Raw genomic sequence first — 20143 nt, 5'->3', positions numbered from 1 at the left:
CCGGCAGATCTAGCATCACAAAAAGAATATATAAGTTCTATAGAGTTCTTCGGTCTTGCAGATATACAGATGGTCCAATAGAGACCCATTGCAAAACATAATAGGCATAATTCATGACAAATAATTGTTTACTTTTGCTAACTATTGAGATTTGCCCATCCAAAAGAAACAATATATGGGTGCGAATTAGTTAAATTCGACACAATAGCTTAATAAACTGGAGTATTATTTCTGTCAGTGTGTCTATATTTTATAAGCAAATATCTCGAATCAACACACTTTAACACAATTATAAACGGCAAAACTTTACAAGCGGTTTTTTTATGGCGCAAAGCTAAAAACACGTCATCCTGAAAAGTATGCATGTAAAGTAGGTAAGTAGGTGATAGGTAGACACCTAATGAAAAATCTCTACATATAAACAAACATTTTTCCCCATATGAAAATATAAGGATGACTCAGTAAATTCAGTGCAGAGTCTAATCCCAATGGTCGGTCAATTGAAGGAATAAGTAGAGATGTTTTAAAAAGAGCCTTACAATACTTACTAATGAAAGTTTTATAGCACCAAGAACTCAGTGCCCACTCTCTATCAACTCACATTCTTCTCTCTTTATATAATATAAGCTTTAAACAAATGGACCATCTCTAGTAGCTAAGCCAACCTTTATGACAACCACTACCGCATAATGATTCTATTCTTCGCCTATGTCTTAGGCTTGTCATCTCAGATGTATCCACAGGCCAGAAGAGGTTCAGCCGTCTCTGAGCATAGTTGAGCGACAAAAGCTGCTCCAGGACCAGTTCGCTTAAGCCAACAAGAGATTCCCCCAGTACTACTTATGCTTAAGGAAAGTCAAATCATATGTTTTGCTTGCTGTTGAATATGTGCGACAAACAGAACTAAGATTAACAAATAACTTCCCATTTGTATAATATCAAGTCAGAAAAAATGGCAAATTTAAATACAAATAAGTTAGATGGTGGCCATACACTGAGTGGGTTACAACACAGTTGCAGTAAACAACCAAAAGTTCAGAATAGCTGGTCAATGCCATTGATGGCTTTAAAATGATTTACCCTACTACAATTAAAAATGGTAACAATTAGCCTCAATTGCAGACCGCTTTGTATAAAGGTTCCTGACATCCTATGCCAATAGGCTGAAAAAGAGTATTTTCCTTGTGCTTACCATGCCCCAATATACGACAAACAGTAATACGTATAGGCGACCATTTTGCGCCCCCACCGACTTCCCCTTATTTTCCCCTTTGCTGTGGGTTCGCGCCTCTTCCTAACCGTCTCTATATTTCCACAGAGTTCGCTCCCCCCTCCCCTCGTCTTCACCATGTTTACGCCCTGACTAAAAACAAATGCTTTGAGCTAAGACAACTTCACGCGGCCTAGCATCCAGGTATTGACAGAGAACACCGGGCCCGACATGACCTTCAGTCGTGAACCAAAAGTGGCTACGAAGTAACAATAAACCTTTTGTACGGTCATGTGGCAGGCATACGGAGTGCGGAGATTCAAGCATCGCAGCCCTTCGTCTCTGACGGCCCGGCGTTGCAGCGGCGAATCCGCGTAGCACTTGCGGAGCGATCACGGTAGGGCGAGAGCAAGTAACCAGGCGGAGTAGACATATCGGGGAGTGAACGAACCCGTGAATGGCGATTCTAGTTAAGTGCAAAAACAGCGATCTTCGTTGCCGGTAGCACAGCGGAATAGGCAGGGACTCCGTAAGGTCGACGCTGACATCTTCCCCCGAAGGGACAGACACCCCACATGGCAACAAATGATGTAGATTAGGAAATCAACGACATGCTGATAGACTTGGTTGCTCTTGCCTGTCTAGCCTATACTAATCAAGCTGATCTCAGACACTAAGTAGGGGAATTGGACCAAAATGGATCCCATTTACAACACCAAGTCAGCCGAAACGCACGCCAAATGTTTACACAAACTATTTACTATTTATGCTCTCTCTTTTCCGTCACGCTCCTCCGTTAGTGATTTGTGGCTTTGGCACGCTTGTCTAGTACTTGAGAGAGATAATATCAGGGAAAATATTATGCGTTGATAAAAATTTGGCTCGTTTCGAACGTTCAAGTGTGACTCTCGTGTACGAAAGTGTGAAGTAACATTGCTCCGACTCTTATTCTTGAGTCGAGTCCTACATATTCAAACAGCAAACAGCAGTCTATCAGCCATAATAGTGTTGCCTTTCTTGCTTAACTCATTCGTGTCCTATAGCTCCTTGAAGTTTCTTAGCTCAAACGCCATTTGCTAGCGTAAAAATGGTCTGAACTTTATTTGGTTATAAAGATCGTTGTCAGTTGCAGTTATGTCATACTATACTAATTGTTACCATGTTTAAACATTGACGTCTTAAGTGGGTAGCTCATGGTGAGTCAAATAGTTCACTAAAAACACTACATTTCGCCTAGTGCTCTTATTTCTTCAATACTACTAATTTATGTTCTGTAACCTGTTTTGTGTGTTACTTGCAACTGGTGTTTGACCACCACTCCACCATCCATAATTTAAATGTGTATATTTATAATTTTGCCATTTTTTGACTTCCGATAATCCTTAAACAACATGGGAATGTATATGTCTAAGTCTTAGTTCGTGTTAGTCGAGCACATATTCGACAACAGTCAAAGCTCACACAAATTATGGGCTTAAAACCTACTAGATAATATCCCTTTGCCTATAATCTGCCTTCATCCAGTGCTATTACGATCCTTGAGTTGTCTGCTCTGAGCCATTTGTAGCTAAAAATGGTTACCTGCTTCTGAGAGTCGATTTATAAATATCTCTATCTCATAAGTAAGTATAATTTTTAGCTCTCTATCTGTCAATACTCTCTATGAGAAATGTTGTTTTTATTTGTCATGCTGGTACTCGATAGCACAGCTTTTTAGACTACTTGCTGATTCCATTATAGCATCTTTATTTATAGTTATTTTTAGTTGGTGAGCCATCAGCTTATAATTAGCAAAAGAATAATTATTCATGGAATGGCAATTGTGTTTTCGATACTACTAGATACCTCATTTTCTGTGTTTAAAATCCAGGAAAATAGTGTGGGCGATTATACTACAAATGTGAGTTCCAAAAGTACAATATTTGTTCATGAGTATGCTATTATATTTTGCATGTTCTTAATTGTAATCTGATGAACAATCAGACTTAATTTTTTTTCATAATCTGCCGGTAATACTTCACTATCTGCATTTCACAAATAAACAGTTTAAGTCTTTATGAATTCTACACTCAAGGCACTGAATGATTTTTTCAGCTTTCTCTGAAGTATGCTTGTGGACTAGTGTAGCTTGTAGACAAAGACACAAGGAATTGTGGCATCAGTCTATTTGTAAAAGATCAGTTGGCAGCTTACAATGCCTGGGAAAGATCATCAGCAGCCGGCTCAGGTTTAGAGTGTTGGATTATGCAGCTACGTACTCTCTCGCGCCCGCCAAACCTTGCCGCACTACACCTGACCACCCATGTTCCTGCACCGCTTGGATGCACACTGTTCACCCCTAAAAGTATCTCAGTTGTGTCTCGTAGGCTGCACCCTCAGCTCTTAGGGATTCATAATGCTGGCAATGTGGCCACCCCAGTCAAACCTGACCACTGCATCCAAGGGGGTAACCCTCCGAACACGCGAGCATAAATGCCTGTGGTCGTTCCAGCCAATTTACGATTCACCTTCTCCTGCAGATCCACAATCTCAGGAACATAGCACATAGGCGTCATGACTTCAGCGACTACATGATGATGAACTCTAATGTACTACATGTGGTGGTACTACAAACAACAGCAGGCCTCTCCCCCTGAGTGTTGTTCAGCAAAAACTGCCTCCTAGCACCCACTAAAGGAATCTGGTTAGAAAGAGGGGAGACCACGGCTGTTGTGCAGATACCACTACTGTTCCTTCCGCGTCTCCTCCAAGTTCAACCGGTGGTCCAACTTGGTCTCCTCCAGTTCAGACCGGTTCCAACCATTCCTACAGTCGGATCTCTCAGGATATCCAGTTCCATGTTGTCCTTCAGCCTTGCCTCTCTGAAGTTTCAATAGTGAGTTGTCTCCAGAACATCCTAACCTTCAGCCCCGTCTTCAGCGGAGGAAGTTGTGAGTAAGAGTGAGTAGAGTGACGACAGCGGGTGTGCCAGATGTTCTTCTGGTCTTTACCAAACTCCATGTGCAGCAGATGGTACACTATTTTACAGACACCTTCCTGCATTCTAGCTGACTATGAAATCTGTACAGAAAAGGGGGCGGACCCAGCTTGTGCAGGATAGTCCGATACTTCAACTCCTCCAGTTCATTCAAAAGAGATAAGCCCTTTATGCAGACTCCTTCTGCAGTCACCTTATTGAGCGTGGTAGAGGAGACAGGGCCCGGGCGCGAAGCGTGGTGCTCTGATATTCGTTGCTCCTTCAAGTCATCTGGCCTTCAGTAGAATGTTACAGTGGGACACATTCAAAACTGTGGCACGCGTCCTAAAAAAATTGACACAAGCCTGTTGCCACCTACCGTCTTTGTTTTCAGACTGATCCCAGGGTGGTCCGCAGATAATGGGCTTATGATGTTTGATGCACTGCGACGACGGGCTTGCATGCAGATTCGGATGACGGCATGAGCAAGTAGCAACAGCGCAGGCAAAACTGAAGGCTGGGCCCTGCAGTATCATGCGATGACGTGAACTTCGCCTCAATAAGAACAAGAGGATTGAGAGTTCCAGGATGACCGTGTCTCTGATGCTTGGTACAATGTTCTACCTTCAGAATTGAGATGTGCCCTGTGCGGAATTTTAATAGTCAGAGATGGGAGATAGATGGCTATAGTTGCTAAGTTGGTAACATGGGAGGACGCCCGTGCATAGTATTGTGTCAGATGGGAGGTAGTTTATGTACCGCAGCCCGGAATGATGATCCAGATGGTGCTGTTACATGTGGATGGCATGTCTCGGTAGACCCGATGTACAAAAAGCTCTCGAGAGACTGTATCTGCATGAAAGGAGTTGAGCTTAGGGGTAATTCCCAATTAAGTCGTTCGCACTGTGAAAGACTTGACTTGTTCAGACCCTGTAGACTATACATTATGATGGCTTTACCGATCAGAAGAAGCCTGGGTGGAGAAAGGAAATTGGTTTCAATATGTAACAATAGTTGCTCAGAAACCTGGACAACTGGGTGGCATGTTGCGATGCTGAGCGAAGGAGGACTGGCAAGATGAGGAAAATCCGATCCTCTTAAGATCGTGTCCTAATATTGACGACAATCATACAGGTGTGGAATCAGTAGCCTATTCGCCTTGTAAATGAGGTTGACGATATGAGAAATCCTAGCCACTTTCACCTATACAACTAAACTTAATTCCATTGAATCCCAAGCTCACTTATGAGAAAGATGCAGGCTGCAAATGCCACAAGCGTTATGTCTCCCAGGTGATAATCAACTGTTCTTGCACGTCATCGAAATGCTCGTGACCTTCCTTACAGTGCTTCAGGCATACTTGTAGTCGGTAATGGCCTATGTTATACGAGTGCAATGATTTCATGCACTTTGTTTACATATTGCCGAAACAGGTGCTGTACAAAGGTATCAGATCCACTTTGAGTGTTAATAGCGGTGATGAGATCCGAGTGGGTTGGGGCCGGTAGTTGGGATCCAATCGCGAGCAGCATTATCTGCTGAATATGCCTAGGATGTAATTGTGACAAAATGCTTTGATGCGTAAGATGATTATATCTTTTGAACCCCTCCTTCGGTAGCAGAACTTAAGATGGAAACTGCACCAGAATTACTGTCGTGACTAGTCTTTCTGACTTAAACGAATATTCTAAGCTTCAGTTTGCCATAATTAGTGCAAACATACTAGGTAACATAGCTTCGCTGTCGATGAATCCCACAGCTGTCTCAACTAATGTTTTTGGCAACCAGTTCTATTATGACCATGGGGATGAGGGATGCGATCCACACATCGCCTTCTTCTGCAATGAAGCGAGATTCCTCAATGACAGATGGGTTACATCTGATTATGGTCCAGAAAGGAATTCTGGGTGTCGGAGGACTAAAAGTTGTCTTATGTTGGTCTCGCAAAGTGCGCGGGTCCTTTGGCTAAATGATCAACCTTAAGGTGATTTGCCAGGGAAGGTTAGTGATTTTGATTATTTTTTCCTTCTGTACATTACTTATTCCGAACGATGTCATCATTTTCATTTATTGGTGTGTACTATTGAGTTTCCAAGGTCGGTGATGCTTTCTGAGATGTTGATAGAGAAATATTCCGCAGTAGGCATTGCTCGTTTCACTCCTTTTACAAGTCAGGACGTCACAGTTATATAAAACGGGCATCATTGCAGTATTAATGTTAAGCGTACATGGCTTGGAATGCTGAAGGTAGCAAGACAAATTGGCAGTGGATCCTCATGTCTAAACACCGCAGTCTCGTCAAAATGTTAACACCGTAGTGAGAAAAACTACATAGGTTGAACGACCACTATACACTCTGGCCACACCCAGTCTCCTATGACGGTGTTTGGCCACTACCAAGAACCAGATAAATAGTTTCACCTGTGCTCGAGCACCGTTTCTAGACTATCTCCCAGGGGGATACTGTCTGTTTTTGCCACAGGCGTTATTTTCAGAAGTCATCCTTCTCCATCTCCTTGATTTGAAACACGAGCTTTTTTTCAGAATACATTATTATGATAATTGGCGCATATAGCTGCAACACAGCAACTGCTGAAACTGTTTGCTTGCTCATCGCTTGTCTAGAAAGTGTTAATTTTACGTGTGGGTCGTTCTGAGTGACCTTATCTTGATGAACCAGAAGCAGCTTTGTATGGTGACGTGGCATTATGAGTGGTGTTCCAGCACACTGGAAGAACTTGCTGCTAGCCTCCTCTTATGCCGGGGAGGTGTGGAATGACGACAGTAGAGTAACAAGAGGCTAGATGTGAAAAGTCGAATAAAAGGCATCATTGCTTTCTATGTTGTTGTGTGAAGCATGTAGTTGCTGCTCCTGTGGTTTTATACAAACACCAGTGGATTTATGCATTGTCGTTCAAGATGTTTCGAGCCGAGTGAATCTATCCGTGTTTTTGAATGTAATCCTAGCGGATCAAATGCACCCTATGTATTGCCGTGGAGAGCAAATGAACGGCAAAATTCATAATGATCCAGCTGGGATTGCCCATGCTCGTGCGTGAGGTAAAAAGATGGGGGCGACGGCAGGGAGAGCGCCGGCCCCCTATTTTTATTTTATGATTTGGATGAATGGATTTGATGGTTGCTTGAGTAGATTTTGCGCTTCGGTTTTTCAAAGGTTCTTTCTTTTTCTGTCTCTCTGTTCTTGTTCTTCACCGCTATTCTTTCGCAGACTTTCCTTTTGTTCTTGATCAGATTTCTTGTGGAGGATGGTGCTCCTGCTCCTATGAATAGGCTCGCTTTTCGGTTGCTGTCGTAATTTGGTGGCCTTTTACGTGTTTGTTCGTCTGACTACAAGAACTGAATCTTTTTCAGTTTGGTCCATTCGGTATATTAGTGTATTTCAAATTGATTGAAGCTCATTTTGCATGTAAATGGTGATCGTGACTTGTTTAAAAAAAAGGAAGTGTTTGAAATGATGAGCCGTAACTCTGGTCCTTGCTAGAGTAGATAGCTTAGAGAGCAAAAAGAAAGCATGTATAGCACTCTTAGCAAAACATACTGTCACTATTTATATCGGAGGAGCATGGCCTAATTTACGGCTCAGACTGCGTCAGCTTTTAGGCCTGAGAGAGAGCGTGAGATTGAGCTGATGGACACTTGATTATCTCTCCACCCAATAGAAAAGCTAGTACTTCATTTTTCCTATGTGAGAATTGAATTTATTTGTATCTTATGAAAAAAAATCGTATTTTTATCTTGTTTACATATTTGGATTTCCGATGTTGAGATCTTTGAAACGACACTATTTGATATATTTTAAATAATTTTAGAATTCAATGAAACATATTTCACTTATTTCTAAGGAAAACAGGTTTCACTCGTCTCTTTAAAACCGCGGTGTTGATTTCACTCGTTTCAAAACGCTGATTTCACTCATTTGGAAACACTGTTCACTGTATCAGAAGACTCTTTGTCTCTCTCACCCAATCAATTTTTATCATTTCCAAAATAATGATTTCACTTGTTTAAGCAACATATTCACTCATTTCAAATAACACATTCAATATTTTTCTAAATCATCGATTTCATTAGTTCAAAATACTTATTCACACAACTAAAAATTACTAATTTCAAAGAGGCGATTTCACTCATTTCACACAATCAGAAAAATGTCACTCATTTCAAACAACTGATTTCGTCAAATCTAAAAACAGATTTCACTCATTCCAAAAGACTTATTTCTACTCATTTAATAATATATAAATTTGCTCATACAGAAGAAAAAAAAATCTAGTTTTCGCGACAATTTAGAGAAACATATTTCACTTGTTTCAGAAGACTTCATTTCACTCATCATTCAACACAAAATTTACTCATTTGAATATCTGGCTTCATCCATTTCGAAAAGCACATCCACTCCATTTCAAACAATGATTTAACTTCAGGAAACATAGAATTCTCTCATTAAAAAACTTTATTTCCACTGCATTTATTTTTTTTACAATTTTCACCTTGCAAGGAAAAATCTGTCATGGGTGCCGTTGTGTGCGTATGCATGGGAGTGGTCTATGCTTATTTGCTCTAGACTCTGCCAAAGCCGCCTGCACAAAAAGTGGTCAACATGCATGGGAAAGAATGACTATACAATCTGTATACGTACATATGATAGACGCTACAGCGAAGGCGTTTGCATGCACTCGGATCTTCAAGGGAAACAACCGCGGTAGAGGCACGGACCTCCCGTGCACGTAGGAATCTCTTTTCTTGAGGAAGCGCAAAATCTCCCGTGCCTTCATCTGCCGTAGAATACACAAGCCATTAGTCAGATTCGCATAGGAAGGTGCGGGCTCAGATGTGTCAGCTTTAGGCCTGAGAGAGAGCGTGAGATTGACTGCATGGACACATGATTCTCTCTTCACCCACAGAAAAGCTAGTACTTCATTTTTCCTGTGAGATATTAATTTATTTGTATCTTATGAAAAAAAATCTATTTTTGAATCTTTTTACATATTTGGATTTCTGATGTCGTGATCTTTGAAACAAGAACAAATTTGAATATATTTTAAATAATTTTAAAATTGATGAAACATATTTCACTTATTTCTAAAAAACAGATTTCACTCGTTTCTTTAAAACTGGGTGCTGAATATGTTCCAAACGACGGATGGAGGCACGGGACTCTTTTTTTCATGAGTGGGGTGCTAGTGTGTTCATCGATCATGCTTTTTTTATCAATCATTAAAAGAGTTGTCACGTGTTTCTTTTCCCGAGGAAAGTTGTTTTCGACAAATGAGTTCAGCATAGTTGTGCTGGATTCGTGCATGCAACCTTCCAAGAAACGACTCGATAAAATTTTGTTGAGCCATTACATTGGAAAGAAAATTATTTTTATTCAATCATGCGGGATAGTGGAGATATCCATACATTTGGACGTAAGATAAGCAGTAGATAATAGATAATTAACACGATCTGTCGCTGCAAAAAAGCGATTAATCAATTAAGGTAAAATAGCAAAAAAGGAGAGCAAATTGACCGGCTCCAGCTGACCGAGCCTCAATGGATCACTTCCCGATCATGGCGAGCAGCGCGTCCCTGTAATGTCCGTGGGTGTTCTTGGCGACGGCGTCCACGAGCTTGGCCCCGTGCTGTTTCAGGTAGGCCTCCTTGATCTCCTCCATGTCGGCGTCGGACCGGGACACGACGACGCGGGTCAGCGCCGCCTTGGCCTGCTTGTCCGCCTCCTCCTTGAACGCCCCGTCGATCACCTCGCCGAAGTACCTGGCCGGCGACTCGAGGCACCTCACGGCCTCCCGCAGGCACGGCGCCTCGCCGCCGAACTCCTCCTCCAGCGGCTTGCCGTGGAGCTCCCTGTACAGCCTGAAGGTCGCCCGGAGCTGCGGCTTGCTCCTGGTGGCGAGCACCCGCACCACGAGCTCGCTCTGGGCCGCCTTGGCTACGGCGCCGGAGAGCGCCGCGGCCTCCTCCTTGGCGAGCTCCTCGTCGACGCGCGGGCCCTCGTAGCGGTAGGCGGTGACGAGCCCGAGGAGCAGGCGGTTGGCGGCGGCGTCCTTGACGCGGTACGCGACGTCCTCCTCGAGGGAGCGGTGGTAGAGCGCGTGGTAGGCGCGGCGGGCGCCGAGGAGCTCGTCGGCGGCGCGCGTGCAGGCGAGCTCGACGAGGACGGCCACCGGGTGGTGCTTCTTGTGCAGCGCGCGGTGCGCCCAGCGCGCGTCGCGCTCCCACGGGTGCATCGCCCACAGCACCATGAGGGTCTTGAACCGGGCGAACTCCGTCTTGAGGTGCCGCACGTAGTCGTCGGAGCAGCGCTCGATCGGCCCCGCCCCCGCCCCCGCCGCCGCCGGCGCGAAGAAGCCCGGGAAGCCCCTGCGGAACTGCGCCCGCTTCTCCGGCTGCTTCCTCCACCGCCCCAGCGCCGACACCAGCGCCGTCTCCTCCACGCCCAGACCTCCCATCCCTGCAGCCGACGTTCCATGGAGCATCCGAAACCCAAAGTGAGCGAACGATCAAGAAGAAGAAGAGAACACCTTTCAGTTTCAGTGCAGTGGTTAATAATTTGGTTCGCCGTACGTACCTGAGAAGGCCTTGGTGAGTTCCTGGTGCTCGTCGGCCATGGTGGCCTCCTTGACGATGCTCTGCTGCTGCTGCTGCTCTCTCCTGGGTGGCCTCGAACGCAGGGGCGACGGCGACGACGGTGGAGCTGCTGCTGCTGCTGCTGCAGTGCTGCCGTTACTGCTCGGCTGTGCTGCAAGAAACTGCTGCATCGGGCTGGCCTTTATACCAGAGGACGCACGCAGGCGTCCACCATCCAGGCATGGCCCAAATGCTTGTTAATTTATACTACTAGAGTACTAATACTATACCGCCTTGCCCATCGAATCGATCCTGCAACGTCTCTCGTGCATGCATGCATGTTACTCTACGTACCAACTTGATTACAATTCAATCCAGATAGAGGGTAACGTTGCAGGAGATTACTAGCTGATTGCCGTTCCGCGCCATCTCATTCAGACCCTGACCTGCCGTGTGTCGCTAATAGAAAAACAACCCGAGGAAATCGCATTCATGGTGTGCATGATGGCCACTCGTGCTGCACGTTTCCTTGCACAGTAAGCAAGGAACGACGACAGATGGGCAGATAGGTGTGGGCATGCACGATCGATGAGTTAATCAGTTCAACGTCCCGGCTAAATTTATTGGCAACACATGGGACTGCCGTTCATTAGGAAAGCAATCCAGCGCTGGCATGTGTCCACCTGGCTAATAAAAATGAAGAAGAAGAAGAAATCACAATGTCCGTTTTTCCCTTTCTCTCATCTCCCATTATTTTTTGCGGGTACTCTCATCTCTCATTTAGATCAAGAGTGTGGTTAGATCTCAGTCGACTGAGACTTAACCAAGTCTAAGTCAAGTGACATAACATGTAGAAAAGAAAAAAGAAAAACTAAAAAGAAAATTTTGCATGGATCTCCACGTAAGATTCCATGAATACAGAGTCTCAGTCAACTGAGAATTAGCAATCCCGTTAGACCAAATCAATATCATCTCCCAATCCTCATGGAAAGCACACACATATATTATGTTCCGTCGTGCTCGTGGCTTCCATGTGCAGATTATAAGTAGATTAGAGAACGAGTGATTTGGAAACGCGCTTTGGTCGTGCGTTCCACCATCCACCGGATGCAACCGCTCCATTTTTCTTGACATTTGTTGCAGTGTGTACTAAGGGCAGATGATCTATTTTTGACAAAACAATCGGTTCACCCCATCTTGCATGTGAAGGACTAAGGAGGAGACCAGTGCGATCTGGTTGCTTTGACAACAGCAAAGATATTGGTTGATTGATTGATTAGTAGAGCTGTAGCTGGCCGATAATCTTCTTATTGCTCAAGAGCCTTACCTGAGGGGTCACAATGGAGGACAAGTTGGGTACTGTCCTTTCAAATTTGAGAGGCAGCATTGCTCCCTGCCAGTGTGGCAGTTTATGTGTTGCAACTGGATATAAATGTTATATTAGCCCGTGTTTTACTTGCCCATATCTAATGTGATTGTGTAAATAAACGTTTTCATTGAATCCCATCCATGATTACCAACCTATGTAAATTTAAGAATTTTATTTGGTAAGAATTTATTGGCTTAAGAAAACATAATTTTATTTGATAAGTCACAAAAAGCTGAGGCAATTAGGACGGTTTTCAAGGAAAATCGATGAGAAAAACTGGAGTTAGGAAGGGTTTAATCAAAACGAAGAAGGGAAATGCTAAACGTGAACCAACTGGAAAGACATCCCGCGGCCGCGTCTTCTAACACGTGTCCCTGTGGGCCCATGCACGTCTCCACCTTTCATGATTCTTGAAACAATGCCCAACCGCATCGTCTTCCCCACGACTCTCCTTCCCTTCTCGCATCTCTCATCCCCTGCAGTAGATCTGACAAGGCGCTCACAGTGGTCCGCCGCCGCCGCTCACACCGGGTAGCCGACCGTCCCGCAACACACACTGGTGTCGCACGCCTCTTCCCCATGCATCTGGACCGGGACGCCGACCATGCTAAAATTCCACACGGGCCGGTCGCCGCTCTAGCGGCACACGACCTCTCCATCGGCATTGTTGGCACCCAGGGAGCCCTCCTTGCTGGTGCGGCGACCTATGTGCAGGCACCACCGACTGGTGGCAAGAAGGAAGGGCCCAACCCCGTGCTTGAACTTGTCCATGGCCATGGCGCCCGACATATGATTTTTTGCAACAAGGATCTTGTTGTGGTTTTTTTTTCTTTTTTGCAATAGTAGTGGTGTTGCAAAAATGACGTCGGTGAAAGACGGTGATCAATGGCGGCAACTTATTAGACAAGCTTTTGCAACGTCACCTCTGTTAAAAAAAATCTGCAACAAGACATATGTTGCAAAGAAAAGATGCAACAAGACCCATGTTGCAATGATGGAGGCGCCGCTCGACCGCTCATCCATTAGATCTGACCCGGACGATCTTTTAAAAAGATTAGTCAGCTGGTGCATAGCACGCCCCAACTAAGAAAGGGAAAGGAGAACATACGTAATATTGGACGAAGCGTTTTGCCTAACAGAAAAGGGAACTTTGCCTTGCGAAATTGACAAAGGGAACGTTATTCAAAAAACAAGATCAATGCACACTTTGAAAACATTAGAGACGGTGAAAGAAAAACTGAACCGCGGGGCCCAACCGTTCGATCTAGAGTCCCTATCGCACGCCCTCGGCCCGCACGCTCCCACCTACCAAGAAAAACTTGCAGCTCCTTCCTCTTTCGCTCCCTCCATCCAATCATCATCCTCTGTGCGTGCGTCTGAGAGCAGAGAGCAGCCAGCGCGGGAGAGATGGCGACCATCGCCGTCCCGACGCCCCTGCCATCCCCGGCCGCCGACGCGGAGAGCCTCAGGAATGCCGTGCAAGGTAACGTGCATACGACCCGCCTGCAGGGTGGACGTCTCTTTAATGTCTGCGCGATCTGTGTCAAGCGCTCAAGTTTGCCGGTCGATTTCCGTCTCAAGGCTGGGGCACGGACGAGAAGGCCCTGGTGGAGATCCTCGGCCGGCGCACCGCCGCGCAGCGCGCCGAGATCCGCCGCGCCTACGCCAGCCTCTACAAGGAGTCCCTCCTCACCCGCCTCCACGGCGAGCTCTCCGGCCACTTCCAGGCACGTACTCTCGATGATCTGTGCTTGCTGCAGTACTTATGATGACGATGTGTTCTTGCGCTAATGAAGAAAGCGATGGTGCTGCTGGCGACGGAGCCGGCGGAGAGGGACGCGAAGCTGGCGAGGGAGGCCCTGGGCAGGCGGGGCGACGACAGGGACGCGTGGGTGCTCATCGAGGCCGCCTGCGCCGCCACGCCGGACCACCTCCTCGCCGTCCGCCGCGCGTACCGGTCCCTCCATGGATCCTCCCTGGAGGAGGACGTCGCCGCCTGCCCTGCGTTCCAAGAACCGCTCAGGAAGGTGACTACTCCAGGAGAAGAACCGAGCAATCCATTCCAGAGTAGTATGTGCTGTATAATGTTCTTGGTTGTTGCAGCTGCTGGTGAGCCTGGTGAGGTCGTACCGGTGCGCGGAGGGGAGCGTGGACATGGCCGTGGCGAAGCAGGAGGCCGCGCAGCTGGCGGAGGCCATCCGGAGGAAGAAGCAGCCGCACGGCGGCGAGGTCGTCCGGATCGTGAGCACCAGGAGCAAGCCGCAGCTCGCCGCCACGTTCCGGTGCTACAAGGAACAACATGGCAGCGACATCGAAGAGGTTTATTAATCCTTTTGGTTTATAGGAATGTCATAGGATTTCTATAGGATAGGATTTGCATAGAAAAATTTTCTTTTGAGGCCTTTTGGTTTGTAGGAATGGATTCCTATTCCTATATAGGATAGGAATCAATCCTTCACATTTTGGAGGAAAAAAACATGAGATAAGACTCAATGAAAAAATTCCTATCCTATGCATCAAATGACATCTCTTTCTCTATAGGAATTGAGATGTATGTCATCTCACTTCCTATGATTTTCCTATTCGTACAACATTTCTATCCTATGAACCAAAGGACGCCTAAGCTCTTTTCATATCTACTAATAACTACTCTTCGATGTGAACTGATTGGAACAATTTGGTGAACTGAAGCACTTGTTCTTGTCGTTGTTGCTGCTGTTGTTGCAGGACATGAAGCAGTACAGCAGCAGCCAGTTTGCGAGGATGCTCAAGATTGCTGTCTGGTGCCTCACATCTCCTGAAAAGCACTTCGCAGAGGTACGTCACGGCACGCAGATCAATCAAACACGTGGGAATCTTCACTTATCATGTGGTGGGGGAGATGAGACGAGTCCTCACTGTGAGATGATATGTATACGCTCTGTGTTCGTTGTTCAGGTTATCAGGTACTCCATCTTAGGACTTGGAACAGACGAGGACGCGCTCACCAGGGCGATCGTGTCCAGGGCCGACATCGACATGAAAAGGATCAAGCAAGAGTACAGGGTAAGATTCAAGACGACGGTGACGGACGATGTCGTCGGTGATACCTCGGGGTATTACATGGATATCTTGCTGGCCTTGGTAGGGAAGGAGTGAAGATTGAAATATTTTTTTCATTTCTACTGCGAGACAAGATATTGGTGCTTGCATCAAATAAACGTCTAATAGACAGCTGATCATGTTGTTTGTTTGGGAACATCGTGTCCACAAATCATAAAAGCGTAACTTTATTAGATGTGGAAACACCAAAAATAGTTCTCTTCCTTCCATCTTATGCTCTTCTGAAATTTTCGCGTCAACATCGATCTTACGTTGGCATAAGATACAGCTCCTCTTATGCTTGTAAGATGGATTATCAGAATGATATGAACCAATGCAACAGTCTATGATCTAGCATTAGCTTAACATACATTCTTCGATCCGACAGTTGAAATGTCGTATTTACTAATAGTGCGATTAAGGTTGGTCCAACATGGAAACAGGACAGGACAAGGATAAGTGCGCACATGCATGGTCGCAAGAGTGCCAAGGTAAGATTACGCAACTTCACATCAAGTTCTTGCTCATCTAATCATCTTATTCACCGCATACCGGAGCCTCATTTCTTCCTGGACGATGAAGCAGCAGCTATGATTCCACCAGCAACAAGCCCCACAAGTCCAAAGGCGCCGGTCACAATGGCCATGCCAATCATACCATCTGCATTTAAACATCAGTCAGTCATGTTAATTCTTCCGAAGGAACCACGTGGTACAGATCACAAGTGGTATGTCAAATAATTGGAGGACGGCCCAACATTTAATTTCGTGGCATGTGAGAAAACAGATTCATATAACTCTTAACGTGTCATTTGTCGATCCTTCTCAACTTTACTGGGCACCCACTGCAGGAATGGGTTTCGGGGGATCCTATTCTTGCAGTATACTAGAAGAGCATTTGGTACTAAAGAACATTTGCCTTGATTAGTGTATTTGACATGTGTCCGTAAAGAGAGACCTGAAGGACTGCAATATCACGAAAGAAACAGCAATGGACAGGGGTGCCTTGATTATATTTCGAGATCTTATGGATTTCAACTCTAGCCTACCCCAATATGTTTGGGACTGAAAGGCTTTGTTGTTGCAGTAGTGTATTTGACATGTACAGTAAATAGTACTCCCTCCATTCCCAAACATTTGTCTTTCTAGACATTTCAAATGGACTACACATATAGTCTGAGATGGGACACTGCATGTCCAATGACATGTCCTATACCTCTTTTGGTTTTCTCTTCAAGGAGCCTTTCCAAAGTAAGAGCTTGCCTCCAGTCAGGTTGAACCTGGAGAAAACGTGATAGTGCAAATTGGTTAGCAATTTAGCCTCAAATTCAGGAGCATGCCATATAAAGGACACAAAGTAGAGCTATAGACTAAACATGACGAGTCAAACTATCATTACCAAAACTTTAATAAAGAAAGAAAATTACATTACATTCAGCCAATTCGGTAGCAGTTTATACAAAATGAAGTAATTCCAGATAGTAATTGTCTAATGGCATGTTTTCCAGTGTAATTCCTTCATTTTTCAGAAAATTAGTAAACATGATCATAAGTTCATAACCCATATATGAGTCCTAATTTGAGCTTTCTAATAAGGAAATAAAAACACAATGTTAAGATAACATTTAAACTCTCTCAACTGCCTTGATTAATACCCCGGAAACTTTCTAAATTAAGTAAAACCAAGTGCTGTCCATAATGGTAATGATGGTAGCGAGAAATGAAATGATATGTTGAGTAATCAAACCTCTAAGCATCTTTCCAGAAGCTCACGGCTTCTTGTGTAATCCCCATTTCTGTAGTGTCCAACGGCCAACAAATAGAGCTTCTCCCTTGTTTGTAGCGGACTGTTAGACTTGCCGAAAGAAGCTGAGAAATGCCAACACAAATCATGAGTTCTGCCCCAGGGAAAGCAGAAAGTTCAGATAGGAAAAGTACAAGTGTTAAGTGAGAAACAAAATGCTACAATAAGCAGGATTGGCTTGATTCAAATGAATGTGCAAGACTGGAAGCCTAGCATGAGCACAGCCTACATCTAAGTAGGATGCTTTTTTTTAAGCAATGGAAATCACATATTAGTGACACTACAACTGGGTCTTCCAGATGATGGGGCTGTTAGAAGACTGACAGGACCACTGAAATGGATATCCACATGGCAGGACCCTTTATATCTTTTCAACAACACAAATAAGATTTATGCATTACTGCTTTAAGAAGAGAGAAAAACAGCACAATCAAATACAGTAGATGATGCTCTGATCTATCCATAAAAGAGAAGATCAAAACTCAAAATTCAAGACATCTACAGCATTCCAACATGCCATGACAGTCATGTGGGTGTGGCCCTCCAACTTAACAAATGTTCTCAGGTGATAGATTCTAAGAAAAGGCACTCGCCGTTGAAAATTGAAGAATCAGAATATATCAATATGAAAGAAAATCAAAATGAACATGTGGAACAAACACACAAATAACTCAAGTACTACATGACTCCATTTAGTTCACCAAGGAATATGCATTATTTCAAGGAATATTTCAGAAGATGCGATGAACACTCATATCTTGGAAGTAGTAAAGTACTACTCAAGTCAGTCAATTCCTATTATCATTAACAAATTCGGAATAATAAAACTATTAAGTATACAGAATGGATGCATCACCTTCAAGCATTCCAATGCCACGGTTGACATCCTCGGGCTGCCTAGAGTGAACAAGCGCCCATGACAGCCTCATGAGGCTGTCGTTCTTCTGTTCTTCATTTGCAGCCTCAGCAACCTCTGTCTCACAACCCTGAGACAAAAGCACGTACAATAGTAGATTAGACAAACACAAATGAGTGCATGATCAAGCACAATCCAATTGGATATGGAAGCATACAAAAAAAAAGGTTCATCTACGCTTCACATATATAGTGGCGCGAGGGTGGAAAGGATTCAACAGAAGACAAAGATCTTGTCTCAGAATCCATTGATCAGTTAAGTAACATCAAATGCCTACAGTCAACGAAATACTCCCTCCTGACAGTGTCAAAAAACGTCTTATATTATGTTACAGAGGGAGTAACAAAGACTCGTCTCACGAAAGCACAGCATGAACTGGGGATTCGGCAAACCCCCAAATCCACATGGTGACACCCAAATTCCCCTGCAATCCGCTGAGAATCAAGGAGTGGCATGGTGGCACTGGCACGGGTTGTCCAAATGCTTCTGATTGGATAAACTCAGTCACATCACGGAAATTCGCCCGCAAACGCAAGGCAATTAGACATCAAGCCAGGCTCAATCAGTCAGATAATGGTTGCCCTAGGTTGCGCATGGGAATTGAGTAATCAAGTACAGTAAAAAAAATCACAAAACGTCTGGTTGCTGAACATGAATGATCCCTTAACGCCACCGAAAATAGCTTGACAGACAGCGATTTAGATGAACGAAGAGTAAAGCATGCAGCAGTATCGATTCCGCCCAAACACAAAATCCCCATGATGGGACGCAATTCCCCCTGGCGCTAGAACCTACAAGCCGGCAGGGACTGTCACTCAAAACGCGGCGAATTCGTGAATCCCCGCACGCTCCAGCGGAAATTGGGATCCCCAAACAAACGGGCAGCAACAGAGCTAGCGGAGTAAGAGAAGGTCCGGGCCAGAGCCGTCCGTGGGGATTTCTCGAGGAAGGGGCGGGGGGTAGGGGGTGCTTACGGCGATGATGTCGCGGTCGCAGACGGGTAGGGTGTCGCTCCCGCGGAAGATCGAGCTGACCGACTGGAAGAACTGGCCGACGTGCCCGTCCATGTTCTTCCCTTCTCCCCTTTCCGCCGCCTTTTTTGGGTGTTTTTCCGGGGCCGTTTGATCCTTGGTCGGGCGAGCCGTGTTTTATAGGAGGTTTTTGCTTCGTCACGGGAATGGAGCCTTGGTGGCTAAGGTAGAAAGGAAGGTAGCTTCAAAAAACAAAAAAAAAAAAAGAAAAAGGTAGAAAGGAAGGTATGGGCCAACTAGTCGGAGTTGCCACACGGTTGCCACGAGCAAGCGAAGCGAGGCACGACAACGGAGCTCGAGCACCCGCCTCCCCGGGCATCCGCCTCCGTGCCGTCCGATCCATCCACGCTGCGCCCCGTTGTTAGGGTAGCGGCCTCCACACCGTCCGATCTGTCAGCGACGCACTCGATGCCCGCGTGGTGTCCCTTATGCCGTCCGATCGTGTAATCATACCTCACTTCCCGTTCCCAGTGGCTTGGCGGTCCATGACATGTGGGTCGCAGGCTTTGGTCGTCCGACGTATTTTGCGTTGGTCCATCATTTTGGTTGTCGGGTCGTCTATATACTTCACCCAGCTGGTACGCCTCGTGCGGGCATTTATGTTTTGTGTGCGCTTTCTCGCCTGCCGGGTAATAGCTACGATTTGCCTGGTTCATTTGTGTATCCCATCCGACTGTTGTGCCTTGTTGGCGGTCATCTTTGTTTGTTCAGCGGAGGGGCATGTGCTCATTATCCGTTGTTGGGGTGTTGGTTGACCTTCTCTGTTCGACATTGGATGGTCCAATCGTGGTATGCGCGGTCTAGCCAGCTGGTGAGCCTGCCAAATTAATGAACATTGCTTAGATTTGGCCCTTTGTTGTTTGCTTTCTACTCGACATCGCTGGTTCTATCCGATTGTCTATATCGTCAAGTATGCCTCCTGCGTGCCTTATGAGCTTCTTTCTGCATGTGTTTGATAGTTCCTTTCAAAAGGTCACACGAAAATCAAATTTATTTTGTTCCATTTTGTTCTTTGATTATTTTTATGCCCGTCAAGGAATGTTGATGTTGTCCATAGAAGAACTCAGTTCGTTTTTGTTTTGTTTTGTTCTTTTCTTTACCTTTTGTGTTGGCCAATGAATGGTAATGATGGCTATAAATAAGTTCTTATGTGACTGTTAGACTTCACCGCATGCGCGTGGGTGGG

At 45.3% G+C, this 20143-nt stretch overlaps 3 protein-coding genes across 3 annotated transcripts; 1 reads left to right on the top strand and 2 right to left on the bottom strand.

Moving 5' to 3' along the window:
• Positions 1-9689: 9689 nt before the first annotated feature.
• Positions 9690-11009, bottom strand: LOC125554355 (annexin D4-like). Its single transcript, XM_048717929.1, has 2 exons — positions 10759-11009; positions 9690-10641 (listed from the first exon to the last, which is right to left on the bottom strand). Exons 1-2 carry the CDS (start codon positions 10946-10948, stop codon positions 9728-9730), a joined length of 1104 nt encoding a protein of 367 aa, XP_048573886.1. The 5' UTR covers positions 10949-11009; the 3' UTR covers positions 9690-9727.
• A 2509-nt stretch (positions 11010-13518) lies between these two features.
• LOC125553065 (annexin D3-like) lies at positions 13519-15435 on the top strand. The gene is made up of 6 exons (XM_048716819.1): positions 13519-13609; positions 13708-13853; positions 13923-14153; positions 14230-14445; positions 14854-14943; positions 15064-15435. Exons 1-6 carry the CDS (start codon positions 13534-13536, stop codon positions 15262-15264), a joined length of 960 nt encoding a protein of 319 aa, XP_048572776.1. The 5' UTR covers positions 13519-13533; the 3' UTR covers positions 15265-15435.
• A 119-nt stretch (positions 15436-15554) lies between these two features.
• Positions 15555-19142, bottom strand: LOC125553066 (mitochondrial fission 1 protein A-like). Its single transcript, XM_048716820.1, has 5 exons — positions 18901-19142; positions 17867-17996; positions 16954-17075; positions 16423-16486; positions 15555-15867 (listed from the first exon to the last, which is right to left on the bottom strand). The coding sequence occupies exons 1-5, from the start codon at positions 18991-18993 to the stop codon at positions 15767-15769; spliced, it is 510 nt and encodes a 169-aa protein (XP_048572777.1). The 5' UTR covers positions 18994-19142; the 3' UTR covers positions 15555-15766.
• Between the last annotated feature and the right edge of the window lie 1001 nt (positions 19143-20143).

This window comes from Triticum urartu, chromosome 4 (genome assembly GCF_003073215.2).
Source record: "Triticum urartu cultivar G1812 chromosome 4, Tu2.1, whole genome shotgun sequence".
Taxonomy (NCBI): domain Eukaryota; kingdom Viridiplantae; phylum Streptophyta; class Magnoliopsida; order Poales; family Poaceae; genus Triticum; species Triticum urartu.
The sequence above is the reverse complement of the archived record's forward strand: the minus strand, read 5'-3'. Positions and strand labels throughout refer to the sequence as shown.